The 17,805-nt window shown below is 38.1% G+C and overlaps 1 protein-coding gene across 3 annotated transcripts in view; it reads left to right on the forward strand.

Moving 5' to 3' along the window:
* The window catches only part of RPAP2 (RNA polymerase II associated protein 2), a 116,751-nt gene that overhangs the window by 67,992 nt on the left and 30,954 nt on the right, over positions 1-17,805 (forward strand). For 2 of the 3 annotated variants that reach the window (XM_053920313.1, XM_053920312.2), the window contains exon 12: positions 9,588-9,735. In XM_053920313.1, the coding sequence (XP_053776288.1) occupies positions 9,588-9,729 (142 nt within the window). In that variant the 3' untranslated portion in view covers positions 9,730-9,735. Of the gene's footprint in view, positions 1-9,587; positions 9,736-17,410; positions 17,698-17,805 lie in introns of those variants that run through there. The other variant, XM_024565373.3, reaches the window with a different exon arrangement.

Genomic DNA, 17,805 nt, shown 5'->3' on the forward strand with positions numbered 1-17,805 from the left:
GCTTTTTTTTTTTAGATTTTATTTATTTATTTATTTTAAAGAGGGGAAGGGAGAGAGAAAGAGGGAGAGAATGTGTGGTTGCCTCTCACTAGCACCCTACTGAGGACCTGGCCTGCAACCCAGGCATGTGCCCTGACCGGGAATCGAACCAGTGACCCTTTGGTTCACAGGCCGGCACTCAATCCACTGAGCAACACCAGCTAGGGCCACATAGGGAGCTTTTAAAAAAGACTGATACCTGATCCAAAGATTTTGATGTGTTGGTCTGAGGTAGAGCCTGGACTAGGTATTTTTAAGTTCCCCAGGTGATTGTAATTTGTGCAGACACGGTTGAGAACCACCATCCTTAATTGTAATGCAAGTATTAGTGTGCCAGGTAGAGGTGTGCTAAATCAGTTCATTTAGCTATGTCTGCCAGAACTTGCTTGCTTAGAGGCAATTCTTGCAGGGGTGTCCAACCTACAGCCTGTGGGCCTCATGTGGCTTATGATGGCTATGCATACAGCCCAACACAAAATTGTAAATTTACTTAAAACATTATGAGATTTTTTTGTTTGTTTTCATTAGTGTTTGTGTATTTAATATGTGGCCCAAAACAACTCTTCTTCCAGTGTGGCCCAGAGATACCAAAAGATTGGACACCCCTAAGTCTTCATTTAGTTAATGGTATTGGAAGGTGCTTGCTTCTTGGATGTCAGGAGAAAGGATGAATTAGAAACAATAGAATTGTCAGTTTTCATCAGCACATTTTATTTTGTAGTGCTAGATTTCAAAAATTATTTGAAGAGCATATACAAGTTAGCATTTGAAATCATAAAGTATACTCATTTCTCGAAATGAATCAGACGTGAGCTTGTGTGGTATAGTGGTTAGAAGTGTAGACTGGTGAAGAGTACTTCTGGGCTTATTTGCTCATCTCTTGCTGACTACGTGACCTTAAGAACGTCACTTGAACCTCACTTTAGAGTTAACACTTGCTGCAACTTCACATAAAGGTTGAAGACCAACAAGTTAGTTTCATAAAGAAAAAAATCTTTGTGCAAACTTGGAAATCACTGATGTTTCTTACACTTGACTTAGTGGTTGAGATCTTGCCACAAAGGGACCTAGGAAAAAGAATAGCATTCTTCAAAGGAAACAAAGTCATTTCCTTTAATTTGGAAATCCACCCACCATGCATTTTGAAGTATCTGACTTTTAAACTCAGATCTAGCCACTTGGCATTTGTTTCCTTGTCAATTGTAAAGCCATGTTTACTGTTTACTTAAAAACAACATTCATGGCAGCTTAGGAAAGTGTCATGAAGTAGTTAACCAGTGCACATGGCCCAGTCCATGTTATTTTATGGAAAAGAAAAGCTCTTCCACCGTGGAAGGTAACTTTTTTTGTATCTTTCCCTGTGCCTCTCTGTTACCTCAGAGAGGAAGCCAGGGGCCACAGATTAGACAAATGTTTTCACAGGGTCACTGACAGAGTTGAATCTTCTGCCTTCTCCCTAGTAAGAACAAAAAGATAGAGAAAAAAGTTATGTTCAATATGAAATCCTAACTACTTATGTGATGAAAAGCCCTGAATATGCAGATAAAATTTCTTTTGAAAGTTTGTACTAGAATTTGTTTAATATATGAGAGAGGTATTTTGCAAAATGTCTTAGATTTGTGTGGGCCCTCAAATTTCTGAAAATAGATGACATTTTGACCCACTGTGTTACTTACTGGTCACAGCTCTTTGTTTCAGTTTTGAGTGTATGTTTGTGCAGAGGTGTTCTGGTTTGATCCTGTAACATTTAGCGCTTGTCCCTGTAGAGAAGGAAGGAAAGTCTCATTTTTAACAAGAAGACAAAATATGGCTAAAGTAACCATTGTTACTGCCATGCAGGAAGAAATGAATGGTGAGACTTGATAGGTAAGCAGGATGACTTGTGATACACATGTCCATTTTAGCACTGCTCTTAACCATTGTGACCCTGGATAAATCCCGTACACTGTCCAAAGCCTCCGTTACTTCAGCTGTCAAAGGGAAACTAGCTAGGTTGAAACTGAGTCACCCTTGAGGAAATTAAGTGGTAGTATAGCCTCGTGAAAAAAAGGTTATACAGTTAAACCTCATCTTTTAGATTCTTCATTTACCCAGGTTATTTTTAACAAAGGTACCTCATCTGTCCCAGAAGACATGTTTGATTCTAAGCCCCCAAAGGGTCAGGTATTGTATTATCTGTTTTGTTTTAATTGGTAAGTGACAAGCACAGTGCCTGTGCATGTAAACATTGAAAGCATTTTTATTTAACAGAAATACTCCTCTTACCTTCTTCCCAGCCCTAACTTCTAAGGGACGAGAGTGTTAACAATGTTTTAAGCCCAGCATTGTCTTTTAGCAGCCTCTGCATGTTCATCACCTTTATGCATGGTAATCAGCAGAACAGGTTTTCCTACTGCAACAGAACTCTGTGTGAACCCAGTAATTTCTCAAATCTGATAGGTACAGAAAGTGTGTGGCTTTTCGCTTCCTGTCCCTTCCTCCAACCCCAAACCATAGAGAAGCATGCTTTCTGGTGACATTTATTCCCCTAAACATTCTCACAGCTTTTTCTTCCCTTAAGACTGAGTATGAGGAGTGTTGTTCGTTATCATTTTACAACAGCCTACCAGTTTGATTCTGCAAGCTTGAAAATTAATAATAACTTTCAAGAAACTCAAGAGTTTTTGCTTCTCTTAGTTTTGAGAGTCAGGGGAGAGGATGTCTGTGCTCTATCATTTCAGGGAAGTGTGATCACCACACACTTCACACAGATTATTCAGGAAAGGCTAATTCATACTGTGCTGTGATTTCCAGTGTTCCTGGAGCCGCCTTGTGTATTCCCCAGTGGGAATGAGGGCAGTGTGCAAAGCAATAAGGACAATTATTGGGACGGCCATTTAAAAATCCAAGTTCATTACCGACTTGCATTTGGGAGATGGCTAACAGAATTCCACCAGTTGTTCAGCTCTACTTGCTCAATACACCACAACTTTAACTCTTTATAGTGCTTTCTGTGTTGATAAGACTCAAACCAGTGACTCACAAAATTACAGGTAACTTACTCTGAGGCTTAATCAGAGTTTGAATAGCTCTAAATCCTTGGATGTAAAGATTTTTTTTTTAAACGCCACTTGTAAATTAAAAACCTCTCGTTTCAGTTGTCAAACTTTGAAACTCTTACTGTGTGTAATAGTTCCTGTTAACCAGATGTTGTTTGATAGCTCAGTAATAACAAGTGGAGGGTACTGGTCCTGACCTGACTTGCATTCTCTCTTTTTGATGTGCAGCATATGTGGAGCAGTCAGCTAAATAAAGGTCTTATCATTGAGATACAGTTGGACACTTGGCTTTTTGCTTTTGTTGTCGTGCCATTTACCATATGGTAAAGAACTGGTTATAGAAGGCTGCCTGTCTTGTCAGATTGGAGATGTGAATCAGTGGGGGTTTTGTGAGAAGTTGCCTCTCTCGTTTGTGATTTATACATTGCAAGTTATGTCATTTTGTTTTTCAAATTCTGTTCTCCAGCACACAGACTGTTGGTGGTGAGCCATCTTTTCAGTGTCACCCTTAGAGACTTTGTTCATTCTTAAAAGAACTTGAAATAAATTGAAACATAAAAATCTTTTGTTTTTACTCCCTGCCAATCACATTTTCTGCTGTTTTAAAGGTATTTCCTACATAAAACACACTGCTAAATACCAACTGTGGTATGTTATTTTTAAGTAGAAGTAGTTATTTGGCCCAGTTTATACTGGTTTCTTTGATACACACTATTAGAAGATGCAGGACTGGAATAGAAGGTAGAGTCATTTTCAGTATATAATAGGGTGGGAGTTGTTGTTTAATGAAAAGGTTAAACAGTTAAGTGATTAACATATCATAATTAATAGTGTACAGATAGACATTTAAGGGGAAAGGAGGAGCCTGTAGAGTCAATTTAACAAAAGGCAGGGGCATGTTGGATAAGGTCCTGAGATTCTACTTCAAAAATCACTTAGACATGCCAGGTTTTATTTCATATTTCTCTGTGGGATGGGAGGTACGTTTTATGTTTTCAAATAATGATTTTGGATATTTATATTCTGGGGTACTACATTTTAGGAAAATTCTACAATTTCCTGCAATTCAGGAAATTGTAGAAGGAGGTATAAGGAAGAATACCAATCAAAATAAGGAGTAGTCAGATGGCATCTATGAGGAAAGATTAAAAGGACTTAGAATTAATTCAGAACCATTTTCAAGACTATGAAGGGGTAACTATCACGAACTTGACCCTGAAAAAAATTCTCTGAAGGAGAAAATAAAATTCTGCAAAAGATATTTAGATTATATATAAGGAACAATGTCTAGAATTTAAAGTTTATTAATCATTGCAACATGCTACACCTAAGGGGAAGTAGTGTATTTGCATTCTGTGTAAAGGAACCAAATCACTATATTAAGAAAGGATCTAGAATCTCTTTTCTTAGATCATTTAACTGTTAATGGGAGGAAACTGAAAGGAAGTATAGATTCCAAAAACATCTGAGTTCTTGTTTTGTGGCTACATTCTGCTACTTTCATTGACCTAAAAAAGAGTAAGAATACACCCCACTCAGGAACAGTAGAAACAGCCAGAAATACACAGAAATAAAGACCTATATCAGTTGGGTTATAGATATCCTAAATTGCTCTTTCTTTTAGCCAAGTAAATATCTCATTTAGAGAGAAAAGAATTTCCTTTCCTTTTATGTTTCACGTGTGAGGCTACAGTACTTTTGTTCGCGAGGAACATACCGAGCACCCACTCCGGGGCCAACCCCTTGCTCCACAGTTCCTCTGCGGGACTGGAAGTGAATTAAAGCTGTCAACCAAGTCAGTGCAGAGACACGTAGCACAGCATTACTCACTCCTGACCAATCTCAGCACTTCCCTGACAACACTGAGTTCCAGGACAAGTGGAAGTGAGGAGGGGAAATGCGGGAACAAGTGGTAGGTTTTGATTTAATGCTTGGTCTACCTGGTGAATTTGAGGTTCATCTCACCTCACTGACAGATGTTCTGAAACATTTTGGCAGGAAGGTGCCACTGTGTGCAAGCAGGAGGAGGAGTCAAGAAAATGTCTTCCCTTCCTATCTCTAAAAAGGAAAGGAGGAAAATTTTGTGAAGGAGAAACATTTTAGCAAGTACAATAAATAAGTGGCCTCTTAAGTTTTTTTAAATCCTCACTCAAGGATATGTTTATTGATTTAAGAGAGAGAGAGACATCAATGTAAGAAACATCCATCAGTTTTCTTCCTTATGTACCCCCAACAAAGATCGAACCCACAACCTCTTGGTGTACAGAATGATGCTCCAGCCACCTGAGCCACCTGGCCAGGGCTTAAGCTGTTTCTTTGTTCAACAAGTAAATATTGATCATCTGCAGTGTTCCAGGCATGAGTGATACAGTGAACAAGTCACGGCCCTCATGAAAATTCACCTTTTAGATCAGAGATAGACAGTAAACCAGCCAACTAGTAACAGAATTAGACAAGAGTAAGGACTATGTAGACAAAGAAAGCAAAATAAGTAGAGGGTAAGAGTGAGGATCAATTTCAGGTGGTGACATTTAAACAAAACTGAGTCCCATGAAGGAGCCCACCATACAGAGGTCTGGGGGAAGAGCATCCTCGGGAAAGAAAACAGCCCGTCCCCAAAGTGGCATAACGGAGGCAAGGCTGGGCAGTTTGACTAGAGTGGAGTGAGCCAGGGAGAGTTCTCTTTCCAGCTGGAAGATTTCATGAAATGTTTTTGGTTTCTTTAAGCATCTTCCATACTTTCTCAGACCAGACCCAGAATATTCTAGAGCCAGAGGGTTCCTTTGGATTTCTCATCCGTTTTATTTGCTCTCATCATCCAAATAATAATATATAAAGCATTATAGTAGTGTTTGTTTTAAATTAAAATTGGGGCATAATAGTCTTCTAGTACAAGGATTGGCAAACTCATACAGGCCCAGATTGTCAGTATTTTCAGCTTTGCTGACCCTATAGTCCCAACTACTCAACTGTGCTATAGTAGTGCAAAAGCAGCCAGGGAATATATACGTACGTGAGTATGGCTTCTTTTCCACAAAACTTCATTTACAAAAATAAGCGGCAAGCTTGATTTGGCCCACAAACCTGGAAGAGCTTTGTGCATCTTTGAAATCTGGCTCCAGATGCCTCAGGCGTGCTGTTTATCCACTTGCTGACTTGCTGCAGAAGTCTCCCTCCCCCAGGCGGACATTCCTCTCTGCCAACAGACACCAAACCTGTGGGGTTTCTCTGTTAGTACTTCCTACCACTTACTTGTCATTTTCATATTTGTTGTCCTTAGTTCTTTAAAGCAGATTGAAAACATTCTGTTCCTTCTGCATATTCATTGAGAGCTCAGCCTGGTAAAGTAAAGATTTAACTTAGAGAGTGCTCTGCAGCCTACAAAGAATGAAAGCTGGCATATTAGCCAGGAGCTTGGGCTTTTTGAGGAAAACTGCCTAGATGCAAAGCCAACATTCCACTTACTTACTATCTTTGTGACCTGGAGGAAGGTACTTCAACTTTTTGTGCCTTCATTTCCTCATCCAAAAAATGGGAGCAAAAACTACATTCCCTCAGTATCACTGCACAGTTAAAGGTGATAATTCATGCTTAGAACATGTACATAATAATTATTTATAGGTAGCATATGGTAAATGTTAGTTGATGTTTATTACCATAACTGATTTTTTTTACTCCAAAATGTGTTTATCGGGATGGTTCCCCACTCATCTGGGGTTCAGGGTGCTTTTAGTGCTGCTTCTGTCAGCCTTGCTTGTCCTGCTATAGGCTGACAGAGGACAGTGGAGCGGCCAGCAAAACTACCGTCTGTGCACAGCTAAAGACAGTGGTGATTTTATAGCGTCCTGGGCGCTTCACACCCATGGAGTAGGAATTGGGGCTCTGCACCAGGCATTTCTTCTTGTGTCTCCTCTTCTCTTCTGGAGAGGGATGAAGGAGATCCTTAACGAGAGGTGTGTTGTCATGGGGAGGTTATCAGCACCGGAAAGGCTATCATACTAATTTTTTGAATCTACAGTATCCTACATCAATTTTGCAGTAATAACTGTTTTTTTTATTCTCACCCAAGGACATGCTCACCGATTCTAGAGAGGGGGGAAGGGAGGGAGAGAAAGAGGGGGAGAAACAACAACTTGATGGAGAAACAATAATAGGTTGCCTCCTGGACACTCCCAACTGGGGACCAAACCCACAACCTAGGGATGTGCCTGACCAGAATCGACCTGTGACCTTCTGGTTTACGGGATACACTCCAACTAACTGAGCCACTGGCCAGGGCTACAATAATAACTTTTATAGTGCCGTGTTATATATAGACCCTAAGGCTTTGATGTTCAGCTTACCCAAAATCGTAACAAGTGTTTGTGCAAATCATGGATCAGAACTGTGTAGAGACAGTTCTCCTGGTGCTTGCAGTTAGACTGACAAGTGAACAGGTTTCATCTCAGGAGTCAGCTCTGAAATAGTCGAAGTGGTTGCTCAGAGGATTCTCAAAGCAGGTCTGAGCTCATCAAGAAAAGAACGCCTGATTGATTCACGTTATTTGCCGTGGGCTCAGGAGCATGGAGAAGGATTGCATTGTTGCTTTTTTTTTTTTTTTAACTCCTAGCTAAAGTTTCCTATTTGCCCTAGTTTTACTTTATAAGCAAAAGTGTGAGGTAAATTTGAGCACATCTTACAATGAACTCACTAATCTATAGAGTAAATATATCCTTGTAAGTTTGCTAGAGAAGTATTACTATTTCTGAGAGTCTCCCACCAGGGCAGTGGATGGAACAGCTCTCTCATAAGCTGTTTCTCTGTAACTCTTCTCAGTCTTCCACTCTTGTGAGCACGCAGGTTGAAAAGTCTAGTAGTCGCCATTTCTAATTTGAGGGTTTTAAAACATCGTAATGGCATTTTGAGAATTAATTGAGAAAACTTTGTTTTCATATGTGAACCAAATATTAATATCCATGAAACTGAGATTGCCTCAGATGTGTTCCATAAATTCATTTTAAGTGCACACAAAAGTTAGGTTCTGTGGAGTTGATATATCTGATCTGCCTCTTCTGACTTTTTGGTTTTATTTTAGCCAATGTTATCCCATCCCCAGTATCTCTGGTCTTATTGTGGGGAAGCAGCAACTTGGTGTTTTAAATGTCAACACTGCCTAAGTGTGGGAAAAGCCAGAGCTGACTTCTGGATTCCACCTTCTCTGCAGGAAGATGCCTCAGGAGAAAGCTGGCCACAGCTGCCTACATTCAGCCAAGAGCCCAGGTTGAGCTTGGCTTTGGAAGGCTTGGGTAGCCCCCTATTTCCCAGTATGAACTACCTTTGAGAAGTAACCACAGGCAAAGCTCATGAAGTGTGAGCACCTGGTATTCCATCCTCTAGCTCTAAAGAAATGCAGATGTGGGAAAAGAATACATTACAGTGGTTTTTCATTTAGAACTCTTTGGATTTCACTATACTATAATGGGAGGATTTACTGCCTCCTCAAAGTCCTGGCCATTTCTAGACAATTCTGACAAATTTTTACTTTTGCTTTCTGTGTGAAATGGCTAAGCCTAGATGAAACCTGTCTCTCTCAGAGAACATTTCCCATTCCATACACACTACTGCAGAATCGCTGTGCTCTGATTTCTTGACCTTTATTGATTTAAATCAGAGAGTTATTTTGTTTATATTTGATGTATCCAGTGGCAATGACCAAGTTTAAATAAGCATCTGGAAGAGCTTTGTGTAAGGTTTAAGACTATTTGGGGAAAAAAGAATTTCCTCCCCAAAAATTTCCAGAAATGTAACATGCAGAGATTCTATAAAGCATGATCTCTGGAGATAAAAATATTTATGAAAAGTAATGGTCTTTAATCTTAGTGATTGGATTAGTCACTTGCTAAAAAGTCATGCCTACTAATCACATCTCAATGTAAATTACTTTTAAGAATCTGTTACATGCCATCAGTCTTTAAATATGTACTGGAAATGGTTACAGAGAAAAAAGCAAGAGTGTTCCTTATAAGGTTTATTTATATTAAGTATCTTATAAGGTGTAATTTACCTCTTTAGTGTTTTAATAATAAAAATGTTAAGGTTTCATCTAAAAAGTAATCTTGGGGGAGGGGGGTTATTGTTTTTTTCTGGGTGATATAATCCAAACATTCAATATAAATTGTGTTTTTAAAGCAATTCTCAGCTCTAAGCTTCTTTCCACAACCTCCTTCCCCCAAGTGAAAGACTTCATTAATTTTCTGAGCGAAATTTTGGTAATTTTTGCTGGCATGGTAAGATCATGTTACAGATTCAGGGTTTTAGGCTTCTCTCTGCACTTAACAATATGTTTGATCTTTCCATTTTTTTCCTGAGGTTTCTCTTCTGCTTTTAGTAAAGCCTCTCTCTGGGAATGTTGTTAAATCAGAGAGACTTCATCTCTCTGCCATGACAAAAACCCCTGTGCCTGTTGAAGACAGAAGCCCCTTAGTCCTTCCCATTTCGTGGATATGCATTTAATATTTTTGGTTGTTTCAGACTGACCCCGATGCTTGGCATTCAGAAACATTCTCAGGAAAATATGGTGTTTACACAGTTTATAGCCACCCTGCTTGAAGAATTGCATTTAAAGAATGAAGACCTTGAAAATCTAACCATCATATTTAAAACCAGCTGTTAACCAGAGGTGAGTTGGATTGTGTTTTTCTTTGTTTCTCATTTGCTGCCTGTTTTAATTTTTTTTTTTTTATTTTGGAAATTTAAAAAAACAAGTACAGACCTCAAAATGCCCTCAACTAGCTGAGAGAGAACATGGCATCCCTTAGTTCTCAGCTGCGCCACTCACCTCCTGTCCACTCTTGTTACGCCGTGCCCCATACTTGTTGTTATTCCTCCTGTGTAGGTTTACCACAGTTAGTTAATTCTGTTTCTTGCAATCCAGGAAACTGCCACTATTACCTTCATAATTCAAAGTTAGACCGTCCCCCATGTCCCATCTGGTAAGTTTCTTCCCAGGAAGTAGCAACTAACTTCTACCCAACTACTGCAGTGATCTATTGAGAACATCTTCATCCTTCTTCCCTCCTCAAGGAAATCACCCCCAACCCAGCCAACACCCTGGTAATCTCAGTACAGATAAGCAGGTTGAACTTACAAGTCTGGCCCTGTTGAATCCTGCCCCTGCTCCCAGATGCACAGCTATCCCCTACCATCCCAAGTTCTTAACTCTTTCAGAACTGCCCCTCGGAATGTAACCCCCCATCCTGTTTTAATCCTAACTCTTCATCTCTTCCTCTGTTTGCTTCTTATTTCACATACTCTGAAGTGCTCAGATAATTTTTAAAATTTTTTAATCAAAGTGGAGTTGATATACAATAGTGTATTAGTTTCAGGTGTACAATTGAACATCTATACCCCTTCAGATGTGATCACTGCACTATGTCTAGTAGCCATCTGTCCCCATGCCAAGTGCCAATATCATGACTATATTCCCTGTGCTGTATACTACATCTCCGTAGCTTGCTTATTTTAATAATTTTTTTAAGATTTTATGTATTTATTTTTAGAGAGAGGGAGAAATGGAGAGAAACATCCATCAGTTGCCTCTCACATGCCCCCAGCCTGCAACCTAGACGTGTGCCCTGACGGGGAATCAAACTGGCGACCTTTCAGTTTGCAGGACAGTGCTCAACCCACCGAGCCACGCCAGCCAGGGCTGAAGCTTATTTATTTTATGACTGGAAGTCTGTATCTCTTACTTCCCTTCCCAGTTTTTACAAATCCCCCTATCTTCTCCCCTCTGGCACCATCAGTTTATTCTCCATTTCTATGAGTCTGTTTTTTGTTTTGTTCCTTTATTTTGCTTTTTAGATTTCACATATAAGGGAAATCATATAGTATTTGTCTTGTTCTATGACTTATTTCACTTAGTGTAATATTCTGTAAGTCCATCCATGTTGTTGCAAATGGCAAGATTTCATTCTTTTTAATGGCTGAGTAATACTACATTGTGTATCTGTGCCACACCGCCTTTATCCATATCCATTCATCTATCGATTGACGCCTAGGTTGCTTCCTCGGTGATTGTAAAAACTGCTGTAATGATCATAAGGGTAATTCTATCTTTTCAAATTAGTTTTTTTTGGTTTTTTGGATAAATACCTAAAAGTGAAATTGTTGGCTTATATGGCAGTTCTATTTCTAATTTTTTGAGGAATTTCCATACCGTGTTTCACAGTGCCTGCACCAGTTTACAATCCCACTGATAGTGCATGAGGGTTCCCTTTTCTCCTCATCCTCTACAACACTTGCTGTTTGTTGACGTTTTGATGACAGTCATTCTGATGGGTGCGAGGTGGAATCTCATTGTGGTTTTGATTTGTATTTCCCTGATAATTCTTGATGTCGAGCACGTTTTATATTTCTGCTGGTAATTAGTATGTCCTCTTTGGAGAAATATCTGTTCAGGTATTTTGTTCATTTTTTAAATCAACTTGGTTGTTTTTGGGGGTTTTTTGCTGTTGAGTTATATGAGTTCCTTATATATTTTGGATATTAATTTTATTGTACATATCATTTGTGAATATCTTCTCCCATTCAGTGAGTTATCTTTTCATTTTGTTGGTTTCCTTCACTGCTCAGAAGTTTTTAGTTTGATGAGGTAGTATTTGTTTATTTTTGTTTTGTTTCCCTTGACTGAGGAGACATAGCCAAAAAGATACTACTAAGACTATTGTCAAACAGCTTACTACCTATGTTTTCTTCTGGGAGCTTTCTGGATTTGCACCTTACAGTTAAGTCTATATTTTAAGTTTATTTTTGTATATGGTGTAGGGGAGTGGTCCAGTTTTATTTTTGCATGTATCTGTCAAGTTTTCACAACAGCATTTATTAAAGAAACTGTCATTTCTCCATTTTATATTTTTGCCTTCTTTGTCATAAATTAATTAATCATATAAGTGAGGGTTTATTTCTGGGCTCTCTATTCTGTTCCATTGATCTATGTGTCTGTTTTTGTGCCAGTGTTATAATGTTTTGGTAACCATAGCTTTGTAATATAGTCTGAAATCAGGGAGTAGGTAGGATATTTCACCTTTGTTGTTCTTTCTCAAAATTGCTGTGGATATTCGGGGTCTTTTATGGTTCCATTTAAATTTTAGAATTATTGTTCTAGTCCTGAAAAAATGCCATTGGTATTTTGATAGAGACTGCATTGAGTCTGTAGATTCCTTTGGGCAGTATGGACATTTTAATGATGTTAATCCTTCCAATCCCTGAGCATGGTATATCCTTCCATTTTGTGTGTGTGTCCTCTTCAATTTCTTCGGTATTTTATAGTTTTCAGTGTACAGGTCTTTCACCTCCTTGGTTAATTTATTCTTTGGTATCTTAGTATTTCTGATGCAGTTGTAAATGAGATTGTTTTCTTAATTTCTCCTGATTGTTATTAGTCTATGAAATGTAATAGATTTATGTGTATTAATTTTGTACCCTGCTACTTTACTCAATTTATTAGTTCCAATAGATTTTTGGTGGAATCTTTAGGGTATTGTGTCATCTGTAAATAATGACAGTTTACTTCTTCCTTTTCAAATGGATGCCTTTTCTTTCTTTTTCTTGCCTGGTTGCTGTGGCTAGGACTTCCAATACTATATTGAATAAAGGTGGTGAGAGTGGGCATCCTTGTCTTGTTCCTGATCTTAGAGAAAAAGTTTTCAGCTTTTTACCATTGAATATGATGTTAGCTATGGGTTTGTCACATGTAACTTTTATTATGTTGAGGTATGTTCCCTCTATACCCACTTTGTTGAGAGTTTTTATCATAAATGGATGTCGAGGTTTGTCAAGTGCTTTTTTTGCATCTTTGAAATGATCATATGATTTTTGGCTTTGGTTTTGTTGATGTGGTGTATCGTGTTGATTGACTTGGAGATGTTGAACCAGCCTTGCACCCCTAGAATAAATCCCACTTTGTGGTGTATGATGTGTTTAATGTATTGCTGAGTTCAGTTTGCTAACATTTTGTTGAGACTTTTTGCGTCTATGTTCATCAGGTATGTTTTGGCCTGTACTTTTTTTTGCGATAGTGTCTTTTCCTGATTTTGGTATTAGGGTAATGCCGGCTTCATACAATGAGTTTGGAAGTATTCCTTCCTCTTTGATTTTTTTAGAATGGTTGGAGAAGGATAGGTATTAATTCTTCTTGAAATTTTTTATAGAATTCACCTGTGACACCATCTGGCCTGGACTTGGTTCATTGGAAGTTAGTAATCAGTCTAGTCAGATTTTGTTTCTTCCTGGTTCAGAAGACTATATGTTTCTAAAAATTTATCCATTTCTCCTAGGTTTTCCAATATGTTAGCATATATTGTTCATAGTATTCTTTAATGATCGCCTTTGTATTTCTGTAATATCAGTTGTCACTTCTCCATTTATTTATTTGGACCCTCTTTTTGTTTTTTTCTCGAGTCTGGATAAAGGTTTGCCAATTTTGTTTATCCTTTCAAATAACAACCACTTAGCTTTTTTGGTCTTTTCTATTCATTCTTATTTTTCTGGTTCTTTCAGGTGTAGTGTTAGGTTGTTTATTTGGGATTCTTAATGTTTCTTGAGATAGGTCTGTGTAGCTGTGAGCTTCCCTCTTAGAAGTTCTTTTGCTACATCTCATTGATTTGGGAAAGTTGTGTTTTCATTTTCATCTGGCTCAAGTTATTTTTTGATTTCCTGGTTGATTTTTATTTTGATCACTGGTTATTTAATAGCATGTTGTTTAGTCTCCCCATGTTTGTGTTTTTTCCAGTTTTACTTTTGTAGTTGATTTCTACTTTCATACTGTTGTGGTAGGATAACGGGCTTACATTGGTCTGTCTGCTTGAATTTCTCAAGACTTGCTTTGTGGCCTAGTATGTGATCAGTCTTGGAGATGTTCTGTGCTCATTTGAAAAGCATGTATATTGTGCGTTTTGGGGGTGAAATGTTCTAGAAATATCTATTACATAACTCTGGTGTAATGTGGTGTTTAAGGCCACTGTTTCCTTATCTAATTTCTGACTGAATGACATACCATTGATATAAGTGGGATGTTCAAGTCCCCGCCTACTATTGTATCACTGTCCATTTCTCCCTTTATATCTGTTATATTTGCTTTATATATTTAGGTGCTCCTATGTTGGGTGCATAGATGTCTACAGTTTTTACTATCCTGTTGTCAGAATGGCCCTTCATATAATGCCCTTGTTTGTCTCTTTTTACAGTCTTTGTTTTAAACTGTATTTTGTCTGATATGAGTATTGCTACCCCAGCTTGCTTTTCATTTCTATTTGCATGGAATGTCTTTTTCCATCCATTCACTTTCAATCTCTACATGTCTTTCAATTTGAAGTAAGTCTCTTATAGCAGGATATAGTTAGGTTTTGGTTTTTTGTCCTTTTAGCCACCCTAGTTATACTGATAACATTCTTCTCAAAACTAATCCAGTCTTTTGAGTGGAGCATTTAGTCCACTTATATGTTTAAAGTAATTATAGATTGGTATATACTTGTTGCTGTTTTATTGTTTGTGATTGTTTCTGTAGTTCTCCTGTTTCTTCTTTTCTTGATCTCTTCTCTTGTAGCTTGCTGTCTTTTTAGCATTTTGTTTGTACACAAAAAAAAATGAAGAATAAGAAACCTACTCTTTCTAGTTTTTTGGTTTGTGGTTACTATGAGGTTCATATATGTCCACTTATATAACTCTATTTTAAACTGATAAGCATTTATGTTCAAATGCATTCTAAAAACATTATTTTTTAAAATTTATTTTTGTTGTTGTTTTTCAGTTACAGTTGTCCCCATTTTTCCCCCCATTGCTCTCTCATGCCCCGTCTAACCCCTGCTCCTGAAGACAATCTCCACCCCACTGTCTTTGTCCCTGGGTCCTTTGTACATGTTCCCCTGTTATCCCCCTCTCACCTCCCCTCTGGTCCCTGCCAGTTTGTTCTTTAGTTCCATGTCTCTGGTTCTTTTTGCTTATTTGTTTGTGTTGTTGATTATGTTCCACTTACAGGTGAGATTATATGGTATTTGTCTTTCACCGTCTGGCTTATTTCACTTAGCATAATACTCTTCAGTTCCATCCATGCTGCTGTGAAGGGTAGGAGTTCTCTCTTTCTACTGCATAGTATTCCATTGTGTAAATGTACCACAGTTTTTTAATCCACTCATTTACTAATGGACACTTAGGCTGCTTCTAGCACTTAGCTATTATAAATAATGCTGCTATGAACATAGAGGTATATAGAGGTTCTTTTGAATTGGTGATTCAGGATTCTTAGGGTATAATCCCAACAGTGGAATTGCTAGATCAAAAGGCAGTTCTATCTTTAGTTTTTTGAGGGAATTCCATACTGTTTTCCACAGTGGTTGCACCAGTCTGCATTCCCACCAACAATGCACTAGGGTTCCCTTCTCTCTACAACCTTGCCAGCATTTGTTGTTTGTTGATTTGTTAATGATGGCCATTCTGACTGGTGTGAAGTGGTATCTCATTGTGGTTTTAATTTGCATCTCTCTGATGGCTAGTGATGCTGAGCATCCTTTCATATGTCTCTGGGCCTTCTGTATGTCCTCCTTGGAGAAGTGTCTGTTCAAGTCCTATGCCCATTTTTTTAATTAGATTGTTTGTCTTCCTGATATGGAGTTGTATGAAAGCACAACATTTTTATTCTCCCCTCCATGCTCTATATTTTTGATGCCATATTTCAGATCTTTCTGTTTTGTGTATTCTCTATTTATCACAGTTAATTTTGCTATTTTTGTCTTCCTACTAGCTTTTTAAATGGCTGATTTGGTGTGTCTATTATATTTTTATTTTTGCCTGTGAAATTTTTTTTCATGAATTTTTTCTTGTCATTGCCTTTGTTTTTTGCTTAAAGAAGATCCTTTAACATTTCTTACAAAGCTGGGTTAGTAGTGATGAATTCCATTCATTTTTTCTTGTCTGGGAAACTATCCTTCAATTCTAAATGAGCACCTTCCTGGGAATAGTGTTCTAGGTTATAGGTCACTTTCTTTCAACACTTTAAATACATCATGCCACTCTCTTTTGGCCTGTAAAATTTCTGCTGAGACGGGAATTCTGAGTGAATTAGGTCTTATTACCTTATTTTTCATATGAGATATAGAGATGGTTGTGAGTAGGTGGATGGATTTTTTCTGTTTGCATGACCTTTTTAAGCTGTAAGTTCATTTGAATATAAAGATTTTAATGTTTAATAACCTTTTCAAGATTAAATTACTACTAGCTAGTATATGAATATGCTTTCAGTTGCTAATAGCAGGGAAAAATCCAGTTCAAACAATTTTTTCTTGTGGTGATATGTTATCATCTTTTGTTACTTAGCAAGTTACTCTAAAACTTAGTGGCTCTAAAACAATGGGCGTTTTTTTATCTCATTTTTTTCTGAGTCAAGAATCTGGACATGGTTACCTTAGGTCCTCTGCTCAGGGTCCCTCTTGAGGTTGCAGTTAAGCTATCTGCCAGGGGTATGATGTCATCTAAAGGCCCAACTGGCAGAAGATCCCATTCTCCAAGCTCCTTCATGTGGTTGTTGATGGATTTAGTTTCTACAGGTTGTTGAACTCAGGGCTTCAGTTTCTCACTGACCATTTTCTAAAGACCTCTTACAGCTCCTTGCTGTGGGTCTCTCCATAGTGCACCTCACAACTTGGCATGTGGCTTCCCTCAGAATGAGCAAGTGAGACAGTACCCAAGATGGAAACACACTCCTTTTGTAACTAATCTCAGAAGTGACATCCATCACTTTTACTGTGTTCCATGACTAGTTACAAATCAATCACTAGGTCTAGCCCACTTACAGTGAGAGGACTGTATAAGGGCATGAATACTGAGAGCCAAAGATCATTAGGTACCATCTTAGAGCTGTCTACTATAGGTGGCAAATTGCTCAGTAGTTCCCAGCTTTATACGGGATGGGGCAAAAGTAGGTTTACAGTTCATATGGAAAATAATGCAGTAATTAATAAGTAATAATACAAGAATAAACTGTTTTGTATAATCACAACTATAAACCTACTTTTGCCCCACTCTGTATAATATAGCATATGACACTGTCCAAGTGAGAGTCTTGAACTTCACACTAATTCAAGGCACCCCTCAACCCATCCACATGGCTACAGGAATGCTGTGAGCTGACGCATCAAAGCCTACCCCTCAAGCTGTATATGAACTTGGGTCTATTCCATCCAAACCATTATTGCTACATAGTGAGGAAAAATGGACTGTACATTGGGAAAAATCAGTATTTTCAAAAGCTGGTAAAATACTTTAGGTGTTCATTCAGACTGTCCTTTTTCACTTCACAGGTGTAATCCATGAAGAATGAATAGAAAATGAATTTCTATACACCATTTCTGGAACTCTAGCCACAATAGTGGTCTGTTGGTGACTGACAACTAGCTTTATTCTGAGAAAAACCTCTACCTTCTCAGATGTCAACCACCTGCCTCCCATTCCCTAACTGTACAGAGTGACTTCCCAGGTAGAGGAGAATCATTATTCCAACAAGGATAACCAAGTCCTTGTATCCCTGGCTGTTAGACATAGTATTTTTATTTGAAAATAAAAATTGAAGTCTTAAAACTTAAATGAATATTCAAGAAAATATGACCTTTTGTTTTTTTCTACATGATTCCAGCTTGACAAAAAATTTTAAAAAGTCATATTTTGACCTCATAGTCTGAGCTCTAGATTCTAAAGA

This window comes from Desmodus rotundus, chromosome 3, assembly GCF_022682495.2.
Source record: "Desmodus rotundus isolate HL8 chromosome 3, HLdesRot8A.1, whole genome shotgun sequence".
In the NCBI taxonomy this organism is placed as follows: Eukaryota; Metazoa; Chordata; class Mammalia; order Chiroptera; family Phyllostomidae; genus Desmodus; species Desmodus rotundus.